General features: G+C 42.2%; 1 protein-coding gene across 5 annotated transcripts in view; it reads left to right on the forward strand.

Annotated features, from left to right (window-relative positions):
• Window positions 1-4,963: 4,963 nt before the first annotated feature.
• The window catches only part of LOC144060877 (obscurin-like protein 1), a 32,673-nt gene continuing 14,592 nt past the window's right edge, over window positions 4,964-23,044 (forward strand). For 3 of the 5 annotated variants that reach the window (XM_077580783.1, XM_077580785.1, XM_077580787.1), the window contains exons 1-23: window positions 4,964-5,286; window positions 8,489-9,605; window positions 10,875-11,144; window positions 11,255-11,515; window positions 11,603-11,914; window positions 11,991-12,257; window positions 12,354-12,629; window positions 12,755-13,030; window positions 13,199-13,474; window positions 13,709-13,984; window positions 14,257-14,547; window positions 14,678-14,947; window positions 15,043-15,117; window positions 15,702-17,435; window positions 17,745-18,032; window positions 19,008-19,283; window positions 19,751-20,023; window positions 20,185-20,460; window positions 20,573-20,848; window positions 21,225-21,485; window positions 21,824-22,099; window positions 22,175-22,447; window positions 22,761-23,036. In XM_077580783.1, the coding sequence (XP_077436909.1) occupies window positions 8,591-9,605; window positions 10,875-11,144; window positions 11,255-11,515; window positions 11,603-11,914; window positions 11,991-12,257; window positions 12,354-12,629; window positions 12,755-13,030; window positions 13,199-13,474; window positions 13,709-13,984; window positions 14,257-14,547; window positions 14,678-14,947; window positions 15,043-15,117; window positions 15,702-17,435; window positions 17,745-18,032; window positions 19,008-19,283; window positions 19,751-20,023; window positions 20,185-20,460; window positions 20,573-20,848; window positions 21,225-21,485; window positions 21,824-22,099; window positions 22,175-22,447; window positions 22,761-23,036 (8,074 nt within the window). In that variant the 5' untranslated portion in view covers window positions 4,964-5,286; window positions 8,489-8,590. The remainder of the gene's footprint in view (window positions 5,287-8,488; window positions 9,606-10,874; window positions 11,145-11,254; window positions 11,516-11,602; window positions 11,915-11,990; window positions 12,258-12,353; window positions 12,630-12,754; window positions 13,031-13,198; window positions 13,475-13,708; window positions 13,985-14,256; window positions 14,548-14,677; window positions 14,948-15,042; window positions 15,118-15,701; window positions 17,436-17,744; window positions 18,033-19,007; window positions 19,284-19,750; window positions 20,024-20,184; window positions 20,461-20,572; window positions 20,849-21,224; window positions 21,486-21,823; window positions 22,100-22,174; window positions 22,448-22,760; window positions 23,037-23,044) is intronic. The other 2 variants (XM_077580788.1, XM_077580784.1) reach the window with 2 other exon arrangements.

The following is a 23,044-nucleotide window of genomic DNA, read 5'->3' on the forward strand; positions in this document are numbered from 1 at the left end:
CATTCAAGCAAAAAGTAAATAAGTAGGCCTACAGACTGAAATGCACAAATGTAAAAAGATAACATCTTGTGTACATTTTCTTCTTTTTTTCTATTTTAAAAAAAACAAACAAACACGTGACATGTGCCATGTTGTTGGATGTTATTACATATCAATGGTTAAAAACTTAGATGATAGAAAACAATTTGTTCAGGTAAATCATATCAAATTAGTATTGTGACATCAATTAGGGAGTGCCGCAAGGGTCAGTTCTTGGACTCACACTGTTTATTTTACGCTTTAACAACCTGTTAAATGCATATATAAGCTACTTGGTACTATATTTGCTGATGAAACAACATTGTTTTATTCTTGATCAATTATTTAACACAAATGATGAGTTGGGGGAAAATGATATTAATAGTCACTCATTCGCAAGAAGACCAATTAATATTGTTTGGTGACAGAATGAAAAATGATGTATCATTAAAGTCAAAGGGCAAAAAGAAGCCACATTTTCAGGAACCATGATTCATTAACTAATGAATTAACTGACATTGATCTTGTGATTGTGGTTGGTGGTTTGAATATAAACTAAGATGTTTTTTTTCGTTGTTCGTCACTGGGTGTGAACGGTGGGGGGTAAAAAGTACACGGGCTGTGTAAACACACGTTTTGCACCGGAAAATCTCTGTCAGTCATGCTCTGTTTGCACTGTCATTAACCCACTTGTCCTCACAGGAGGAGCATAAGTCTCGTGTAAAAGGCTTATTATTTACTTTGCATGGAAGAGAAAAGGCTAGAGAGGCCATTGAAAACTTCAAATTTCAATATGAACGAGTAAGTATTACAACTGCCCAAGATGCTTTTTTTCCTCGTTATTCTTCTTTGCCTTTTATGACTTTGCCCAAACAATTGGACTGGATTCTAGTGTCAATTTTTTTTATCAGGGACAGAAAGGACAAATTCCATAAATTACATCCTATTTCCCCAGGATACAACCTCTTGTCACAATTGGTGATTTGACTTTTGTCAAAAGATTAACAACAGGTAATGATTCCACGAGGGCCTTTGCCTCCTAATCCCTTCAATTTAATCATCAAGCATTTCAAGGCCATTTTGAGCGCTGCTAACTTTCTTAATGCTGCACTTACACTACATGGCCACTAGAGGATATTGTTGCTGTTATTTTCCAGATATGTTGACGGGAGGGAGGGGAGGGAGAAACAACTACTGATCCCTTATTGGCTTCTCTCATGTAATCTGTGGGGCCCAAGAAATAACATATTGATATATATATATATATATATATAGAAATAATGTAGAGTATCCATTTGCAAAGTCAACAAAAGGAGAAATTATGAAAATACATTGCCCTCTTCCTGTTTGGATAGATATTTATCAATGCAGCACATCCAGTGCAGAAAAAGTGCATGTTTGGACTTCCAGCTCAGGTTTTAAAATTCATGAAACATGTGACCTTCTTCAAGAAATAGGCTACTTCCATGAACTTAACAGCCTCGGCTAGTATTCGTTTGCTTGAACGGATTCTGTACTGCAGCGCGATATGTTCAACATTGCTGTCATCTTCCAGGTCTGAACACGTCCACATCCCTGCCATCGTCTACTTTGCTCACATTCCAGTGTCATGGAGAAGAAAAAGTGAAAATGTCTGCAAAAGCAGACCACATGCCATGACCTTAAGTGTAGGGTCTGGCTTCTCAAACTGGGGTCCCCGTACCCTTTGGAGGTCCGTGAGCTGTTGCTTAGGGGTCGTGAAACGTAATTTGCAGAACATTTTTGCAATTGTGATCGAGCTCTCTTACCATCCTTTCTTATGTAGAATTGTAAAAATAAAAATAATGAAAAGTTCATTTCACGAGGAAATAGACTTGAAAGCGAAAGTACACAAACGACAAGACGCGATAGGGACGCAACATGGACAACGAACCGCCAAGGACTGAACGAAAGCTGGGAACTAAATACGCACACAGCAACAACAGAAACCTGGACAAGGTGCACGTGGCAGATGGAGCCGATTGGATGACACAAAGGATCGGGATGACAAGCACAAGTGGCCATGATAAAACTTGACGAGACAGACAATGACAACAAGGGACACAAGGGAAAACATGACAACCAAAATCTAACTAAAACCAATAAGCACTAACAAGACAGCGTGAAAAAGGGACACGGGGAAAACATGACAAGACGTGAAAGAAAAATAAATCTGATCAAAACAAAGTCAACAAAAACCAGAGTTGACAAATCCAGGTTTAGAAAGTAAAAACGCTGCTACACCTGTGGCTAAAACCAGATTGGGATAGGGTTTTTACTTTCTGGACCTGGATTTGACACCCCTGCCAAAAACAGATCATGACGAATTCCTTTGTCATTTAGGGAGTTCACATGCACTTGATTGGCAGGGTGGACCAGTGCTTAGCACATTCACCACACAGATACAATCCTATTTAACAAACCTTTACATTTCTATTCCAGCATAAAGAATTTCAAAACCGGCCGCACTGCTCTTGAGTTATATCAGATTACTTCCAACAGCTGAAATCAGGCAGGAGGTTGTGTAGAGACACCAAACAGCTGAAGGTACTCGGCAGCCAACAACAGGGTCAGTACTCGATCCCATGCGCTGGCTGGCCGGCCCGTCATCACCGCAAGGCATCGAATAGATCCAATTTGTAACGCTAACAAAACGTAATGCACTGGAATGAGTGGGTTTTTGTGTGTGGATTACCTGGACGCATTTTTGTGTTTTCTTTAAATTTAAGAAAATAACTTCCTGCCCGTTAGAACAAATCCTTTATTTTTGCCTGAAAACATTTCGTTTTACGTGAACAGAGGAATATGAGACAAGATATCGGTATATCTATCAAATCTCATTGGAGCGGTTCGCAGCAAAGTGTGAAGCAGTTGGGATGAAAATCATCACCTCCAAATCTGAGACCTTGGTCCTTAGTCGGCCCTCTTCGCGTCAGGGATGAGATCCTGCCCCAAGTGGAAGAGTTCAAGTATCTTGGGTTCTTGGATGGAGCGGGAGATCAACAGGCAGATTTGTGCAGCGCCTGCAATGATGCGGACTCTGTATCGTTGTGTCACGGTGAAGAAGGAACTAACCTACAGGGCGAAGCTCGCGATTCACCCGTCGATCTGCGTTACTACACTCACCAGTTGTGGGTCCTGACCGTAAGAGCGAGATCCCTGATACAATGGTCCAAAATGAGTTTCTGGGATCTGCCCTGAAGATGGGATGAGAATCTCGGTCATCCGAGAGGGACGCAGAGTCGAGCTGATGCTCCTTCATGTTGAGAGGAGCCAGATGAGGTGGTCCGGGCATCTGGTAAGGATGCCTCCTTGGGGAGGCGCACCAGGTCTGTCCACAGACGACTCAGGACACTCTGGAGAGACTATGCCTCAAGGCTAGCCTGTAAGCGTTGGAAGAAGCGGCTGGGGAGAGGGAAGTCTGGGCTGCATCCCCCTGGATACCCGGTAGAAAATGGTGAAGACAATCTTAGGTGAACAAAAGTATTGATTTTTGATAGATTTGACTCCCTTCAGTCTCCTCTTTAGCAGATAAGATGCTCAATTCTCAAGGGTTTAAGTCTGGAGGTTGTGTAAAACCTTCCACTTCTGGCCACTGATGAAATCCTTTTTGGGTCCTTATTTGGCTGCCTGAGAAGGATTTCCCAACCGTTTCGGTTGGAGCTTCCATTCAACTGTCCGTAGACTTCTAAGTTCACTTTACTGTCTATCAGTGAAGATTAACGAGCCCATCCCTGAAGAAGCCATCAAAGCGTTCCACCAGGCAATCCATCATCTTTGTCTCATCAGTCCATTAAACTTTGTGCCAGAATCTTGCAGGCTCGTCTCCGTACGCGTTGCCAAATCCCGGCCGGGCTTTGCTACTCTTCTTGCTAATGAGTTGTTTGCATTTACTGGCTGTAGCTTCTGTACTTGAGTTCATGAAGTCTTCTGCAAACATCACATTGTGATACCTTGACCTCTGGAGGTTATTAGTGATGTCATCAAAAGTTGTTTTCGGGTCCATTTCTCTCAGAAGTTTCTGTCATCAACGGTTGCTGTTTTCCTTGGTCTACCTATTTGATGTTACTTTCTTCTTCGGAACATTCCAAATGTTTCTATTGTCTATTGAAGGTTGGTTGTCCAAAGGCTCTTATGATTTTGTAGCATCTCTCAGCACTCTCTTGTGAGACAAAAAATGTTAAAAACTGAGCGGTCCTCAGTAGTCACTCTAATTAAAGGAGATTGTAAATAATGTTGTTAATTGTTACTGAATAATTCACTGATTAATACAGACTGGTTAGCTTCTGGTGATACGGGTACGTGTATGCCGACCAATTGTTTAAATTACATTAAATTGTGACTCAAATTAGTGCCTGTACAGTTAATAAAAGTTGATATTGATGCTGTACAGCAGAGGTGTGAAACTCATTTTTGTCATGTGCGACATTATAGTTACGGTTTACCCTTTATTGTTCAAGTTACTGTAAAAAGGGGTTCAGTAACAATAAATATGCTTTTTGTAATATATCAACACATATTACGTATGACAATTTGAGATTTGACTACAGATTTTAGCAGAAATCATGGAAGTTGAAAAATGTTTTGCTTTTGCAGGCCTCAAAAACTAATGCCTGATCTGGCGCCCGGCCTTGGGTTTGACACCTGCGCCATACAGTATTTACCATATGGCAAATATTTGACAAAGTGTCTGCTGTCTACAGGTGCAAAATGCATAATGTTAGTCCACCCTGAATTGTTTGAACTAAGGTTAATCAGTCAGCAAAATACCGGAAGTTTCCTCTTATGTATTTTTAATGCAAAGCCTCACGTAAGCAAGGCAGTCTTTGGTGTGCTGGTCACCTGCGCTATCTTTAGCCTCTGCTGGCAAGTGAATGGAAGTGCCGTGCTTATCTCCCCTCGCTGTCATCGAGGCTGCCAGTATTTTTAGGAGACAGCAGCAGCTGCAAAAGCATTTAACAGTATTCCACGAACAATGACACTTGGGGTGTCTGAGGGCTGAACGCCGCAGAGATCGGGTGGGGGACGGTTGTGAATCCAAGACCACCGGGGAGCCTGAAGTTCGGTTAAACCAAACGGAAATCTTCAAACATGAGTTGGAATCGAACGACCCGAGCTTTGAGGAAAACATGAATTTGAAGTGGACTCGGGACATTGCCTTCTGGAGACCCGCGGTACTGCTTCTTGACTCAAAGACTGGTTGCGACTACGGAATGTATGTTGACGGTCGTCATTGGCAACTGAAGCGAGGTAGGTCACACTGTACAGATTCACAAGGGCCGGCCGGGGTCATTTCAATTAAATCGGACATGTAAACACCAGGGGTTAATCTGCTCTCTTTAAAACACCAGTGGGAATATTGATGACACTTTCAATGCAAAGTGTAAACTGTGATATTTTGTCTTGGAAGCTTCACACGAGGCGACAATACGAATCAGCATCCAAGTACTTTGAAAAAACAAATGGACAAAGTAGACTGCTATAAAACGTTAAAAATGAACTTCAATTCTTTTCTAGTGAAGACATTAAAAATAAACACGGGCATATGAGCTGAATTAGTAGGTGATTTGCTCACCATACAAAAACTTAGTTTAGGGTGCGATGATATTGGAAAATTCAGGTTTATTTGCTCAGTAAGTTACCTGTAAACAATTTAAATGTGTCACTTGTTGCCTTCTACAAGACCTTCTTAAAACATGATCTTGATTCGTCTTGAAGAATATTTTTACACACGCATTCGAAGCATAGTTCCAAACAAATTACAAACTAGTGTCAGCCAAGTTGTAGTTAACGGGAATGAATGAGATAACTGAAACAAAAATCATTCAAATGTTTTTGTTAATGAAATAAAATAAAACCAAGAGTAAAAAAGAAAAGACAAGATAATTAACTGAAATTACATTTGACGTTTATACAACTAATAAAAATGTCCTTCGTTGTCATCATTCTCAATTAATTTACTACATGAGCTTTCCACATTTTGATTTATTAATTTATTATTTATTTTTTACTGTACGGCCATAGGGCACAAGGAAGGTTGAACAGTCGTTCGGAAAGTTGATTTTACTTTATTACACAACACTTATTGTGACCTCTTTTTTTTTATCTTGCACTCGACAAATACTTCTTATATTCATGCTAAAACTAATAAAACCAAATAGAAGTGAAGCATTTTTGAAATACTATAAACTAACAAAAACTAATAAAACCCCTCAAAAACTAACAAAAAAAAAAAATGGTTTTCAAAAATCAAAACGAAATAAAAACGAATTATATTAATAATTTAAAAAATCCAAACCTATTATAACCCTGGTTTCCTAAACCTGCACGTTTTAAGCAGAAGCGTAATTCATACGTAAGTCACGCCATATTGTTTCTCTCAGCTATGCTCGCCAAGTAGGAGGCCTTTGTGTGCAAGTTGTGCAAAGGCCCTTCAGACTTTTGCAGCCTTTAATGATAGTCCACCGAATTTCGGATTTGGTGGGACTCGTGTCAGGTCGATCACTAAAACTGTGTCAGGCAAAATGGTGGCTTCCAACTCAAATGGAAGACTTTTTGAGATGTTTTGGCTTCTTAAGACTTTTTCGTGTGTTCTGTAATAATAGACTTGACCACCCAATTTTGTGTTGATCTTTGGAACTGATGTCGGCGAGTCCATTTTTTTCCTCTACTGACTTGTTGAGGACCCCTAAAATGTGTGAGACACGCGCTTGCAAAACGTTTGCTTGTTGCTCGAGCCCTGATAATGATGATGATAGCAATATTATGCACAAATGGGATTTTCGAACCATGTGGACAATGAAGGGTATGACGCAGGCATAGTTTGACTCTAAAGTCTCTAGGGTGGGTATGTGGTAAAATGTTCCCCGTGTTTGTGTGAGCACACGTGTTTCAGAAACTTGTTTGTGATACATGACACACACACACACACACACGCTCGCAGCTCTTTATTTAGTTTGAACTATATTAAGCACTTTCCCACTGAAATACAGCACCAGCTGTACTCGCTGCATGTTGTGGCTGCCTGAGCAGTTGGACCAGGCTGCCCCCCCCTCCCCCAGACCCGCTCCCTTCCCTTCCCAATCGCACTGCCGGCTTGTGTTTTTTTCTGTCATGCAGACAGCTCTAATTCAATTAACCCTAATCGTCATACCATCCGCTTGTGCTGAAGCATGCACATCACTGGAGTACGGCTTGGATCATTACAAGTTGTTGGCTTGTAATACGAATTTTAACAATAGATTCAAGCAATGCATTTATAGCGGTTTTCCATTTCGTATACATGAAAATGTACAGTTATTTATATTTACTCTGAACAATGTACGTTTGTTCATATTTTTTGCCACCAAAAATAGACAGCCAGAAAATGAAATACTCTTTCACTAGGTGACAGAATTTAGAATGAACCACCAACCGGCAGCCATTCATATAACAGAATATTTGTATCAATTTAAGAGAATTGTATATCTTACTGATGCTAATAGCAGTAGCAGCACCATTTGTATTATAATATGCAGCAGGAATGGAGGCTTACTATCAACTGGACTACTGCTAGTATTACTACTACTGCTAAAAATAGCAAAGATAAATCTTGTATCGTCAGCCACAGCTCAGGAGGCAGAGACGAGGCTAATGCAGGGGAGAGAGCCCAGAAAGATGCATGTTATTTGTTTTTACAGAAAGGGAAGTTTGTCCAATTATGGGTCATTGCTGTGTTGTCAAACTGCGGTGAACTGTCAAAATAAATCAAGAAGAAGATTACATTACAGACACCCGTGGACTTGGAATTGAAAAGCAATGCTACCAACGCTAACAACAAAGCAAGCGAAATGCTTCTGGAGCAGATGCCAGCTCGCGCTGTGCAAAAATATACATTAGTTCATTTAAATCTCACTCCTTAAAATCCGTATGAGCTATTAGCCTAGCGGTTAGCATACTTTACTTTCAACAGGTGAGACGTGGCGGCGCTTGTTCGGAACATAGGTGTCGCTGTACAATGCACGACCGTCGCTGTTACACTTCTGTAAGTGTTTTATTTTAGCTATTCAACCACTCCCTTCAGAGCTCAAAGTTACAACAAAAGTACAATGCATGCTAATACTAATGTGTGAATCTCACCAATCTCAGCCACGGCTTACTTTTTGAGTTTTAGTTGCTAGTGCTTCAGACAGTGTAGACTGGCTGTGTCATGAAAACGTTAGCCCAGATTAGTTTACAATGCATGGGTGGAGGAACGTGGTGTGGCGACGGTATGATGTAAATTAGCCACATTGTTATGAAACAGTGATTAAATTTAGAACAGGATGCTGACAGAAACGTTTCAGAAATAGGCAGAGACAAACTATTCATACACAAGCTACAAAAGTCGGTTTTACATACTGTAATTCCCCCCCCAAAATGGTTTCATGTTAAATTGCCCCGTTTAACTTCCTTTTTTTTTTTTCCTTTTTAGAAATTACCTTTGAAGAATTGGGACTGCTCCGGCCCGAGTAAATAACACTCAAGTTTGGCCCTCTCAAACTGCTTGAGGTGAAACTAAGCTGACGGGGCAAAGATGGACGTATTTGGCGGTGCACCGCGCTTCCTGGCATATCCCAGGCCGGTGGGGGTACAAAGCGGGGCCGATGCAGTCCTGAAGTGTCAGATTGGTGGAGACCCAAGACCAGCAGTCATATGGGAAAGGAATAATGAGAAGATCGACCCACAAGGACGATACCGTGTCTTTGAGGATGGGAATGTTTACAATCTGATCATAACTGCTGTTACTATGGAGGATAGCGGGCAGTATATGTGCAAAGCAAAGAACAGCATTGGCGAAACGTACGCAGCGGCTACGCTCAAAGTAGAAGGCGAGGCACAAGAGCTGGAGTTAAGAGAGGAGAACAAACCGCGATTCCTCATCAAACCTCTTTCCACTCGAGCCGGTCGCGGGGAAGATGCCGTTTTCTCCTGTAAGCTCTGGGGAAGTCCACGGCCGGAGGTGACCTGGGAAAAGGATGGCAGAAAACTCAGCGAAATATTCGAAAGCACTCACTTTAGCGTGAGCTACCAGGATGGAGGATGGTTCCAGCTGAAAATCTTTAAGACTCGCGCGCCCGACGGCGGTGTGTACACGTGCAAGGCGAGGAACGAGTTTGGCGAAGCACTGGCGGGAGCCGTGCTGCTTGTCGACGCGGGCCCCGGACACGAGGAAGACGCAAACCGCAACGGTTATACGAACGGACACAGGAAATCTCACCAAGGGAAACAGAGGCTCAGCAGGCAGATGCCCAATCAGCACAAAGACCAGATGACAACCAAGTCGACGAGAGTGAAAATGTTTGCAGTGACGGAGGGCAAGCATGCGAAATTCCGCTGTTTTGTGACAGGAAAACCCAAACCGGAAATCATTTGGAGAAAGGATGGAAGGCTGATACTGTCTGGAAGGCGATATTTGTTATACGAGGATCGAGAAGGATACTTCACGCTCAAGGTTTTGTACTGCAAGCAGAAGGATAACGGCGTCTATGTGTGTGCCGCGTCAAACACAGCAGGCCAAACCCTCAGTGCTGTACACCTCTCAGTAAAGGGTAAGTTGAGACACTTAGTCAGAAGTGGGAACATGTAATTTATGTGAGAGAATGCAAGTCATAAGTGTCAAATTTTAAAGTTCCAAGTAAGAGCAAAGTTCCTGTGACAAATATCAAGTCAAGTCATACAATCTTGCTTAGTCAGCATTCAGTCATACTTTTTTTTTTTTTTTACTCTCCATATTAGGCTACATTGTCTTCTCAACTAAACACATAACCGACATTCAGCTCAATGTTTAACCAGCAATCAGTTAGCTGAACTGTGAGGTTACAGTAGCTTATGTGTCTTTGTTGAATTTAAAGTGACGGATGGCATTAGAGTAGATTGGTCGTAGTTCTTGTGTATGTCATCTTTGAGGTCCTTGAATCCAAATAATAATAATAATTTGTGAATTACTACCTACATGATACTTCTGTTCTTGAAGTGGCCACTGCACTGTGCTGTAGCATCACGGTGAGTAGCAGGTTTGCACACGCTAAACAAAAATAACTTCTTTCAGAAACAATACAAATGGCAAAGCAACTCCCTTAAATTGTCCTTAAATTGGTGACTTTTGTTTGACTCAAGTCAAGTCATATAACTCGAACCTCCAACCTCTGCTGTAAGTCTGTAACGGTTTCACCAGGGAAGAGTGCACGCGTTTGTGTCTGGGTTGGTGGTTCAAGGGATCGGGTCATGTTGTGCGTCCTTGCATGGATAGGATTTCCCTCCATTTGATGTGAGAGTGATGTCAGTGACATATGTTCAAGAAGGTACACTGAGATCATGAGGTAAATTCTGACAGTGTTATGTCTGCAAAGTCACTTACTTAACTTGTGATGGAGGAAGCAACGAGGGAGGGGCCATGTGATCACCATGGAACGGGGGATCAAATTTTTCACATGGTCGTGGACGTTCCAAACACATTCCAACATACTGTAGAGAATTAAAAAAAAAGAACTATACTATACTAAAAATGTCCCCTTCTTTTCTATATGACCCTAATGGTTATTGGTAGCATTCGGATGCATTCTGAATCACTTGAAAATAATGTCAAGGTGATCTGATTTTCAGTGGGCCATCCAGGAAGGTAAACAAAGGAGCTGTGCAGTCCACGTTTTTTTTTTTTTGCCACAGGCTTCATGTTTTTGATTTATTTATTTTCCAATACATCAATGTGGTGATGGTGACCTTTCAAATCCGTATTCCAAATGAGTTATCTCGTAATTTTGACCATCTTCTTTGGTTCAAACAAAGATATACTCTTTTTTTTTTTCCCCTGGTGCCAGAGCCACCTGTGCGATTCAAACAGCCCCTCATCGATCTGGAGGTATGGGAGCGGGACTTGGCTGTTCTTGAGTGTGAAGTCCCAGAGGACTCCGTCCCAATCACATGGTACTTAGAGGATCGCCGATTACAACCAGGAGCGAAGTATGGAATGGAGGAGTGGGGAACAAAACGCAGACTTACGATCCGTGACATTGGCGTCGATGATGATGGGATTTATCTGTGCGAGATGCCTGATGGTGGACGAAGCATCGCCGAGGTAGCAGTGAAAGGTAATCAATAGTTGGCATGTAAAAGCAAGAACTAACGGCAATCCGTTCTGGTTGAACTTCAATCTGTTTTAATTTGATGTGGCTTGTGTTTACAAACTGTGTCTCTTTAGGTCCAATTATGCGGAAGCTTCCAAGGAAAGTTGATGTTTTGGAAGGTGAAAACGCTGCCTTTTGTGTTGAAGTAGAAAAAGAAGAGATGGACATTCACTGGTACAAAGATGGTGTGGAGCTGCGTGAAACGCATCAGACCATCTTAAAATCTTTTGGTCGGACTCATATTCTAGTTTTCGTCAACACGATGCCCCAAGACTCAGGCTTTGTGACTTTCTTTGTGGGGAGATCCAAAACATCCTCTCAGCTCAGAGTGAAGGGTAGGGCTTCAGTAAATGACAGTATGGGACATCAAAGTAATATTTACCACAACTTTGTCATAATTGATGTCACGAATCTGCTTTCAGCGGCCAAACATTGTCCTCCTAGTTGCCCAGTGGGAGTGCAGATCAACACAGAGCGGGCAAACGCAGCACTTCTTTCATGGACTCCAGCCCAGGACTCGCGCAAGAACCCTCCATCCGGTTACGTACTGGAGCGACAGGAAGTGGGTACGGGTTCACAAGAGTGGCTACAGTGTCTAACCACTGACTCAGCTACTTCGGTGGAGATCTTAGGTGATAGTGTGCCTTGTGAGGCCGATTATCGATTCCGTATTTGTAGTGTCAACAAATACGGAAAGAGCAACAATGTGGAGTTCCCTCGAGCAGTGCACTTGGGTAAGCTTAGTTCATCAATGCATTTGTGTCATGATACATCATTGCTTATGTTATTTCTATTTATTTCACTCTCCAGTTCCAGTAGCCAGAATACAAACCCCCTTACAGGATGCACTGGTCCCAGAAGGACAAGATGCAGTCTTTACCATTGAATTATCTGCATCTGTTATCGGTTCGTGGTTCTTAAATGGTACGCAGCTTCAGGATGACGAGCGTTTTGCCATGCGGCGGTCGAGAACACACCAGTCTCTACGGATCCAAGGGGTTCGAGACACCGAAAATGGAACTGAAATAACATTTATTGCATACGGAATACGGGATTCCGCTGCACTGTATATTCAAGGTGAGTGTCTCGAGCAACTCTGGATGTCTTTGTGTGAGCTTTAGTTGCAATTAGTCACAATTGAAGCTACAGTTATACATTTTCTCAAATCTACAGCTCCTCTGGTCAAGTTTTCATTGCTGTCAGAAATGGATCGAAACAAATTTGTCGAAATTGGGAATCCCATCGTGCTGTATTGCGAGCTGTCAGACCCCGCGGCTCTGGTGCACTGGTACAAGAACGGGGTGAAATTACAGACAACAGATGGTCTTCACATCCAGTCAGAGGGTACCATGAGGAGGATTGTCATCCAGTCAGCAGAGTTCTCACATTCAGGAGTGTATTGCTGCGATGCCATTGACGATGTCATAAGGTTCAATGTGGAAGTCGAGGGTAAGTGAATTTTTCTTACCATGTGATAGTTTTACAAAAATTGTGTTTGATGACCTCTTTTTCTATCCTATAAGTATGGCTTAAAAAATGAACATAGTAAAATGACCATATTGAATTATCTGTAGCCCCGTCTGTGAGGTTTTCGGCAATTCCTGAAGCGGCGAGGAACAAAACCATCCACACGGGCTCCCAAATTCTTTTACGATGTGAGCTCTCAGACCATGATGCCCAGGTGCAGTGGTACAAAGATGGCTCAAAGCTTTTCCCTCAAAACGGAGTAAATATTCAAGCGGATGGACTGGTGAGGAAGTTGGTTATTCCTTCGGCGGAATTTTACCACTCGGGGTTGTACTGCTGCAAGACAAAGGGTGACTCCGTCACGTTCAATGTGAACATCAAAGGTGATTACGAAAAATGAAAATGTTCTTTAATGCAAAGCAACTCAATCTATTGTTGCTTATCTCAGTTTCTTTGACTCTATTTAGATTTACCTATCAGCCTAAACTGATTGACAAGTTATATTTTCATTTGGCTTAATTCTGACATGAAATATTAAACTATATCTTTAGCTCCGCCAGTGAAGTTCTATCCCCTTCCTGAAGAAATGAGGGCCAAGTCGATTGAAGCAGGGAATCCTGTTGTACTGCAGTGTGTAGTTTCTGATCCTGAGACCCATGTTTGCTGGTACAAGGATGGCACGCCGCTTATTTCGAGCTCAGATTTAGAGATCCAGTCGGATGGAACCGCAAGGACTTTAGTTGTTCAGGCTGCAGAGCTGCACCACTCTGGTGTGTATCGATGTACGACAAAGGATGACACCGTGGACTTTCAAGTTGAGATAAAAGGTGACTTTTTGACTTCTGCATAAAGAATTTTACCTCACCTCTCTACAAGATGTCACTAACAACCCTGCTTTAATTTGATGTAGTTTGTAAAACGTCTCTTCGGATTATAACTTCAGAACTTCATAATTTTATTAACTGAGGTTCACTGTGAAATCAAAGTTGAAAAGTAATTTAAAATCCTAAGCAGTTACTTTTTGAAGGTATTCATTTAGCTTTCTGAATTTCCAATGCCAGCAAAACCAGCGAAGCCCTCCAATAACTTTGAAGTTAAGAGAGCCAAGTCCTTTGAAATGGGTGAACCTTTGGTGCTGGAATGTGAGGTGGCAGACTCCACGTTGCCTGCTCAGTGGTATAAAGATGGTGTAAAGCTCTTTCCGCACAAAGAACAGGACATACAGAGCAATGGCACTTTGAGGCGACTCATTGTCCCTTCTGCTGAGCTTGCGCATGTGGGGCAATACAACTGTGAAACGTCAACTGAGACCGTCCACTTCACTGTGGATATGAAAGGTGATTACACTTTTTTTTGTACCCAACCGACCAACTAACATTCAATTTGTCACTTGTGTCAAATAGTGTTTTCATTGTTTTACAACTATTTCTTGAAGGGTTGCCAAACTAATCTCTACTAGCAAACATTACAAATGCAAATGTCTATTTTTTCTCTCTTCTTGATTTGATGCATTACAGTTGAGGGACAGTTGAAGATTTTAACCCCCTTCTTTTAATCAGATGTATGTAGTTTTTTTTTCCACAATTATGATTCAAGTCATCACCTTCAGCTCCATCTGCGCCGTTGTCACCCTTGACGAAGTTTGTGGAGAAACAACCACTTGAGGCCCCCTGCTCCTTCGAACCACCACATCAAATTTCAGACCCTGAGAATCATTGCCCACGCCAGGCCAAGGGGTCACTGCAGAAGGATGAAGCTACAGTATCAAATTCAGAACAAGATTTTGGAATGGAAGACCTAAAAAAGACACTTGTCATTGAACCAAGTCATCCGTCAAACTCTGGAGCATACTATTGGGCAACAGCAGATGATGTTGCCCCGTTAGTTGTAACCACTCCAGGTGACTGTGTTTGTCTTTAGTCTGTGTTTTTAGTTTGTGTTTGTTGTTTGTGTGCAAAGTTAACATACAAGGCATTGTCTTTGACTCAAAACACTTTTTCTAACACGCCATCCTCAATGATTGTCTATAGTGCCAGCTGTGACATGTGGTCAAGATGTTGCGAGGGCCACGTCTGCTGAAGAATGCTGCCCAATTGTGCAACAATTTGAAATTTCAGACCCCGTTGCCAAAGCTTGTTGGTACAAAGATGGAACTCCAGTCCACCCAAAAATGGAAACTCTTTCTGAACCTGAGAGCAGCATTCAAGCCTTTCCACTTCCAGTCACCCTTGACTTGCATGGTGTTGCGAATTTAATCTGTGAAACATCCAGCGACGCACAGTTAAATGTGGACATAAAAGGTGTGACCCCCCCCCAAAAAAAAAAATTCTAATATTTTGTTTGACGTCGGGAGATATGACCACGCTCTGTTTTCTCTTTGGCTTTGTCCAAACAGCAGAGCAGTGTCTCTATGGTGGTGAGATTGGTGAGGTTTCTGATGCATCTGCCCAAATCACTGCGGATATCAAAGGTGATTTAATATATTTCAACATCAGTCATCCATTTTAACCCAGTCCATACATGCCACTAACAATGGTGGTGCTGTACTCTTGGCTCCAAAGGCACCAGCCCTTTTTTTTTTTTTTGCCCCTGAGCATTGCTTTTTGCCATCTTGTCATCTCTGGTGTAGTCTTTTCTGTAGTTTGTGCTCTTGAAAAAAAATGTTTAGGTTACTTGAGCACCCGCTCAAACTAACATGTGTTGTGTGTCGCTTCATTTTTCAGTTAACAGACATCTTTGCTCTTCAAATAATGCTTTCAACTCTTTAAGATCATTCCATGTGTTATGTCAAACATCACCAAATCCTCCAAATCTTGACCCCGTTGCAATGACAAGGAACTCTTATGAACATGATTTAATGTGCATCTTTAACAAAAATGAGTAAGGTGGAGAACTATAAGAGCTCAATTTCAGACCAAACCTGGTCGACCATCTTGTTTGTCTTTGCAATGGATTACGGCATAACTCCATCCTAACCCACAACAATGTCAATGAAATTCTGTTGTGAGAAGAACCGTTGAGACCAACAACCATTGAAAACCTTTCTGCTTGTAGCTGCACTGCCAAGGTTTGCCTCTGAACAAGAGAAGATCAACTCGACAGATGCCGAGTGCATTCCCTCAAAGCGCAAGTCTGGCAGCTCCAGCGGCGAGAGGAGAGATTCTCTGATATATGAAGCACATTCCACAACCGAGGCCACTCTTCCGTCAACTAATGAATACACCACTGAAGGGCTTTTAACAAAAGACAAAAACGAGCATAACAATCAACATAAAAACCTAACCGTCAAATCTCAATCCGATTGCAACCCAATAAAGCCATCAATCATGAAATTTGACACACACGGTCACACTAGACACCTTACAGAATCCCAAGGTGAGGAATCATTTATCCATATACAGAAGACAGAAGACCCTGAAGTTTCTGAACAGTTTATTACTTCCTTGCAGACAGCCGTCACATCAGGGGTTTGTAAGTCCCAGCGGTGTACAAATGTTGAATCAGAGGAGTCTAATCTCAAGAATGTATCTGTCCAGTTAAAAGAGCACTGTAGCACAGTACCATCTGCTGTTCCATCAGACCTAGGGAACCTCCAAAAGACTTCTGCTCCCCAGCCAAGGCACTTTACTAACCGCATAGAGACCGTGGCAGTCCAATTAGACAGGTGCTGTGACTCTGTAAGAAGGCCCCACACAGATAAGCCTTTTAGAGCAATGCAGTCCACAAAAATTCAGGCAGCGGAGCCCCGCAATTCCACAGAGATGTCAGACTTCCTGACAAATAATCTTCTTAATAGCATCCAGACTAAACTACTCATTTCAGACAACCACAGCAATTCCATACGGACTGATATTTACCAATCAGAGGAGATATCGACTCTTTCCTCGGCAAAGACTGAAATGCTTGATACTCCACCTTGTTTATCAATGGAACTGTGTGACTCTCAACATCCAGAAATTGTCCAGCCAACGGGGACTAAACTTCTCATTTCAGGCATCCAAAGTAAAACCATATGGAGTGATCTTTACCAATCAGAGGAGATATCGACTCCCTCCTCGGCAAAGACTGAAATGCTTGATACTCCACCTTGTTTATCAATGGAACTGTATGACTCTCAACATCCAAAAATTGTCCAGCCAACGGACACTAAACTTCTCATTTCAGAGAACCAAAGTAAAACCATACGGAGTGATCTTTACCAATCAGAGGAGATATCGACTCCCTCCTCGGCAAAGACTGAAATGCTTGATACTCCACCTTGTTTATCAATGGAACTGTATAACTCTCAACATCCAAAAATTGTCCAGCCAATGGACACTAAACTTCTCATTTCAGAGAACCAAAGTAAAACCATACGGAGTGATCTTTACCAATCAGAGGAGATATCGACTGTCTCCTCAACAAAGACTGATATGCCTGATACTACACCTTGTTTATCGATGGAGCTGTTTGACTCTCAACATCCAGAAATTGTCCAACAAAGGGACAATTCCCATTTCCATATTCCATTTGTTGGACCAAATGATGTCAGTCAAACAAAACAGGCTGTGACTAACAAACAGTATCAGTCCTTGCTGGAAACAACTGTCCTGACAGCACATCAGCACAATACGGAGGCTGAAAAGGACCAAATGCACGTCATACTGAACTCTGGGCAAGGCTCGTCAACGCAGTTTTCAGCTTCTGCCTGTTTCGAGCAGACAACAAATGTCCAATCGGAAGGGAGCTCTCCGTCAAGGACATGTGGCAGTCACACCAATGTCACTGCACGCAAGGTGGCTGTTGAAGGTGATGGTTAGCATTAGCAAAGAAAAGCAGTGCAATCAAATGTTTTGTTAGGATCATTAGCATTTTGACATTGCATTTACTTACGCAATACTAAGATAGCATTTGGGCAATGTAAAATAAAACTATACTTTTCTGATAAATCAAACATAATTACACCTTATACCGGTAAATCGCTTTCGAAGCCTATACATTTACTTTACATTCATACATTTGTAGATTGTATTTAAAATGTGTTGATTTGCTCCACTGTTTTGTGGAATCTGTGATAGTGACACAATTTTCTCTCGATGTACTTCAAAACATCCCCAGCTCCGCCTGTGACAATTTCAACACTGTGTCAGACTGAAAGGATCAAGTCTGCGGAAGTGGATGAGCCCGCAGCGCTCCCCGTCGTGCTACCGTGTGAACTATCAACTCCAAATGAGGTAGTCACTCAGCACGACGAGGGCGTACGACTACACAAAGAGGCCAGCCAAGACCCGATGGCGGATGGTTCCGTAAAAGAACCGGTTATGTGTTCTGCTGGGCCGCCTGATGTGGTGGTTGACAGCTGTGAGACAAAAGTTGAGGCAAAGCCATTTCCAGTGGACTTTAAAGGTGACGAGCAGTTCTTGTCAGTAGCTATAGAGCGTGTAAATGTAATTAACTGTACATTTGCGAGATACATCTAGATGATCTCTTACAGGTGGTATTACTCTGTCAAAGTGCTTTAGTGACTTTTTCTTGTCCTTCCTCTGCACTCTGAGACCTTTGCCCTCGTGCCTTTGTTTTCCTTACTGCTTTTAACACCAAGCCTTACCCTAAAACCCTATGACATTCTTGCACATCCCCTTAAGCGTATCTTGCGCAAAGGGCAGCCCTCCAGTCACCACAAAGGAAACGAGGACCAAAACAGACAGTCCTCTTCTGCTGGATGGACTGCCCTGAACCCAAGAGCATATAATAAAAGCTGAGCTGGTTTGCTAGCCCACTTGAATTAGCATGCTAACTAACCAAAGTCTTTCATGGTATCCATATCAATGCATTCAGAAATTTGTGCTAATGTCTTGCGTTCGGGCAATGTAATAGCACGCAAAGTCTTTTTGCCTTTGCCTCTTAGACATAAAATCTACTCTGAATGAATGGCAATCGAACATGACTTAGTAGCTTACCTCTTTAAAACAATGGCCGTGGACAGCTATATCTTCTACAATAGACTTGCTTCAATTGAATTAGTTTAAAGCTAAACCTGGATGGTGGTCACAAAATGCTGATATTCTTGAGATTGTCTCACAACAAAAAAGCGTAAACCTCCATCCAGGTTTAGTTACTAACAAAAGTTATGTTTTTGTTTCACATTCCTGACGTCAGACCTCATCATGGCTGGGACTTTGTTTTTTTTTCATACAACTGAGATGTTTTATCAACTGAACAGCAGCTTGAATATGGAAGCTTTTAAAATACCAAATGTTCAGTTGTTTTCGTGATGCGTATTGTGATACTCAGCGTATTATTCTCGTGATTGTACTTAGGAGATATTTGGCTCCTAAGTACGTTTTCAAAACTAATTGCATTTTGCATTCCATCCTCTAGTTCCACTTCAGACTTTTTCAGCTATGAAAGAGGCTGAGCAGAAACAGTCAGTCATGGCAGGCTGTCCTGTTACTCTCCAGTGTGAGTTGTCAGACCCCGATGGACAAGTCACATGGTTCAAAGACGGAACAAGGCTCCTACCACAGACTGGAATCGACATCCAGTCAAAGGATAATTTGAGAAGTCTAGTCATTCTGTCTACTGAGGTGGCTCATTCTGGCGTATACCATTGCAAGTCGAAGGATGACGACATCCAGTACACTGTGGAAGTAAAAGGTGATGCCTACAAGAGTCTTAACTCGTTTTGCAATGCCAACTAACTGGAACAGCGGCTGTTCATGCTCTCAACAAACTCACAAAACGTTTTTAATCCAATTGATTTGGTGAGACTTTATTGTATATTTGATTTTCAGATCAATTGCAGCATCAAAGTTTTCAATTTTGAAAATCTGGTCACCCTACATTAGCCTATTAGCAAATAATATTGAATGTATTTATACTTTATTTGGTGTAAAATGGGAAATGAATTCATTCCTTTAATACTTAATAATAGCTTTTGTCATTGACATTTTCCACATTTGATCAAAGTCATTTACTGAAATTTGGTTTGAGTTAAGATTGTGTATGCGATTCTTATTCTCGACATTTTGAAACATCTACTCTGGCAGTGGACTCTTTTTAGACATCAGATTGAAATGAGGTTACAAGCCATCTTTTTTACGCTAACTCTGACTCTTTGATAGCTCTTCCTGCAAAGTTCTCAGAGCTTCAAGAGGCAGACAAGAACAAGACCGTCCAAGAGGGCTGCGCCATTGTCCTCACTTGTGAGCTCTCTCGAGATTCTGCGGTCGACTGGTACAAGGACGGGCTCCAACTACACCAACAAAATAATTTGGAGATTCAAACGGAAGGTCGAAGAAGAACACTTTTCATCCCTTTGTCTGAAACCACACACGGTGGCACGTACAAATGTGCAACATCCGACGACACAATCACATTCAAAGTGAATGTAAAAGGTGCTCGATTTTTCTCGTCATCTTCTTTTTGTTGTTTGCTACGCATATACTCATTTATTTCAGTTTTTTTTTTTTTTTTAATGAGCTGTTTCACGTTTCAATTATTTTGGTTGTCCCGAAGAGTCAGTGTACTCAAAACCTATACTCTTCTTTACTCTTAGGCCGACTGCCACATATTATGCCAGTGCCGCAATCAGAAAAACACAGAATGATTGCAGCTGGTTCTCCAATTATTCTCCAGTGCGAGGTATCGGATCCGGTTGCTCAGGTTTCCTGGTTTAAAGATGAGGCCGACCTCTTTTGCAAAACTGGCCTCGACATGAAAAGAAATGGCAGCCTCAGAAAATTAATCATTCACTCTGCTAAAAGGTCAGACTCGGGCCTCTACGGCTGTAAACTCGCTGAAGATGTTGTCACATTCCATGTGGACGTACAAGGTGGGATTTCCTTGTGTTTGATTTTGAGGTCAACAGTGTAGAATTAATTAACACCAAATTGTCTTTTTTCTTTCCTCGTTTTTTTAATCTCCAAATCTTTTCTACTTACCAGCTGCTCCTGTAAGATTTGCAGCAATTCCAGACAGGGAAAGGAACAAATTGGTAGAGGCAGGCTGCCCAGTAAAGATGCAGTGTGAAGTCTCAGAGCCAACTGCCCAAGTCCAGTGGCACAAGAACGGCGGGCAGCTGCTTCCGAAAAGTGATTTTGAAATCACATCTGAAGAGACATTCAGAGCGTTGGTTATTAAATCTGCACAAGTCAGACACTCTGGGGTGTACAGCTGTGATTCTTCAGATGACCACATAGAATTCAAGGTGGATGTTGCAGGTGATTTACATGTTTACAAAATCATTAACCTTTTGGTTTTTTTGTGCAACTAAAACTATTTAGACTACACGAGACTGTAATACTGCCAGACTGTACACGACAGTAGGTTAAAGATGCTTAATCCCTAGGAGTGAAAACCTGCAGTGTCCTTCAATTTTTCTCTCACGTCTGTTGTTTGGTTTGGTCTGGTCTAACCGGTGTCATCAACCCTGGTTTCAACACAAAATCGCAGATAAATGGACTGCATGCTAGCCAAAGCTATGAATGTGTTCAGTCACCATCCTAAACGCCTTTTAGCTGTCCAGACATAACCATGTTTTAGCCAAGTGTGGCAAAAGCGGATTCATTTATTCCTGAAGCTGTGCAATTCTTGTAGCTGTTCCAGAAGTTAAAGGCAGACAGGCGGTTGAAGCAGGCAATACTGAGAAAAAGCAGTGCAAGGGCTCAGACTCCACAGGCAGCCCTGGTTTGCATGAGGATGGAATCAAACACTTTCCGAAATCAGCTACAAAGATCGATTCGGAAGGCCTCACGAGGACACCAGATCTGGACTCAGCAGTGTCTTCAGTCTCTGGGGAGTACAGTTGTAAAAGTGACCATGAGTCAGAGTCCAACGATTGCTATGCGGAGGTGAAAGGTGATATGCATAGCTTTTTCTTGTCAAGATGTGATTGTAGAGTTCTGTACTCTGCCACAACCTCTAATAACCCGCAAGAGTAATATCATCCGTCAAAATGCTCTAATTGCATTTCATCACACTTCGCAATTTAGATAAAGCACTTCACATTCCATTGCTTCAAAATGTAATTAACATCCATTTCTAACATTTATGTGGAGTGGTCATTAAAAAAAAAGTGTGGGGGAAAAAAATATTGATCTCCGCATGTCTTAACTGTCATGCAGCTGCTGTGAACGCAAATTTTAAGAGCAAGTCAAACGTTCCATCAAGTGTAAACATCCTTTATGTGCCTTCAGCCCCACCGGTAACGTTTGTGGAAGTCCCAGAGGAGGAGCTTTTCAAGAGCGCGGTGGAGAATTCGGAACTCGGCCTGTCGTGCGAAGTGTCACGGGACGACGCTGTTGTCCAATGGTACAAGGACGGTGCTGAAATCCAGCCGAGCAGCAATATCACAATGCGAGCTGAAGCCACAAAGAGACATCTTGCAATCCAGTCAGCCCAGCTGTCCGACTCAGGCACGTACACGTGCCGTGCTGGAGACAATGCTGTGATGTTCAAGGTCAACATTCGAGGTAAGAAAAATGTCCTTGTTTGCATGTATACGGTCTAAAAATAAGAGTGCCACATTTCTGACCATTCTTTCCAAGAACCTCCGGTGATGATCGTATACCCAAAAGAAGATGTCCGCCTTGAGCGTCACGTACCTGAGGAAATTATTCTCAGCTGTGAACTGTCCCGTCCAAATGGAGTGGTGAGCTGGTACAAAGATGGCCAAAAGCTCCAGAAGAGCGAGAATATCAAATTGAAGGTTGAAGGCCCTTATCGACGACTGAAGATTCTGACAAGCAGAGTCGAGGATTCTGGAGAATACGTTTGTGATACAGCCGATGATTCAATATTCTTTAACCTCAGCATTACAGGTAACATTTGTGAGCTTGCATGTTGCGCGTGTGATGTTTGGTTGGCTTGTGCAACATTTAAATGTATTAGAGAGGATTCTGCGGCAAAGGCTGTTTGTGCTCAAGATAATTCTTCTAGTGTGCTTGTCCAAAACTTATTTGTAGAAGATCAAATCTTAAATACTGCCAATCAATAGGTAGTCCCCCAGTAAGAGCAAAAGCTTAACTACCCTAACCCGCATGAGACAGAACCAAAGAAGTTGTTGCTTAGCATCCTGTAATTGTTCACCGTTTCTGTAGTTTGACCGAAGCACTCGATTGTGTCAATTTTCAGAACCTCCAGTGCGGATTGTATCTCCTAGTCAGTCCCAAATGGAACTGTGCCAGCAAATGTCAGAGAGGATGGTACTGAGCTGTGAGATCTCACGGCCAAACGCGGTGGTCCGTTGGTACCGAGACGGACTCGAGGTTGAGGAGAGCGACAACCTCATACTGGAGGTTGACGGTGTGTACAGACGACTCATTATACCTGAAACCACAGTCAAAGATTCCGCTGAATACGTCTGTGACACAACCGATGACTCCATGACGTTCTTTGTAAACATAGCCGGTAAGGAA

Source organism: Vanacampus margaritifer, chromosome 11 (genome assembly GCF_051991255.1).
Source record: "Vanacampus margaritifer isolate UIUO_Vmar chromosome 11, RoL_Vmar_1.0, whole genome shotgun sequence".
Lineage (NCBI taxonomy): Eukaryota > Metazoa > Chordata > Actinopteri > Syngnathiformes > Syngnathidae > Vanacampus > Vanacampus margaritifer.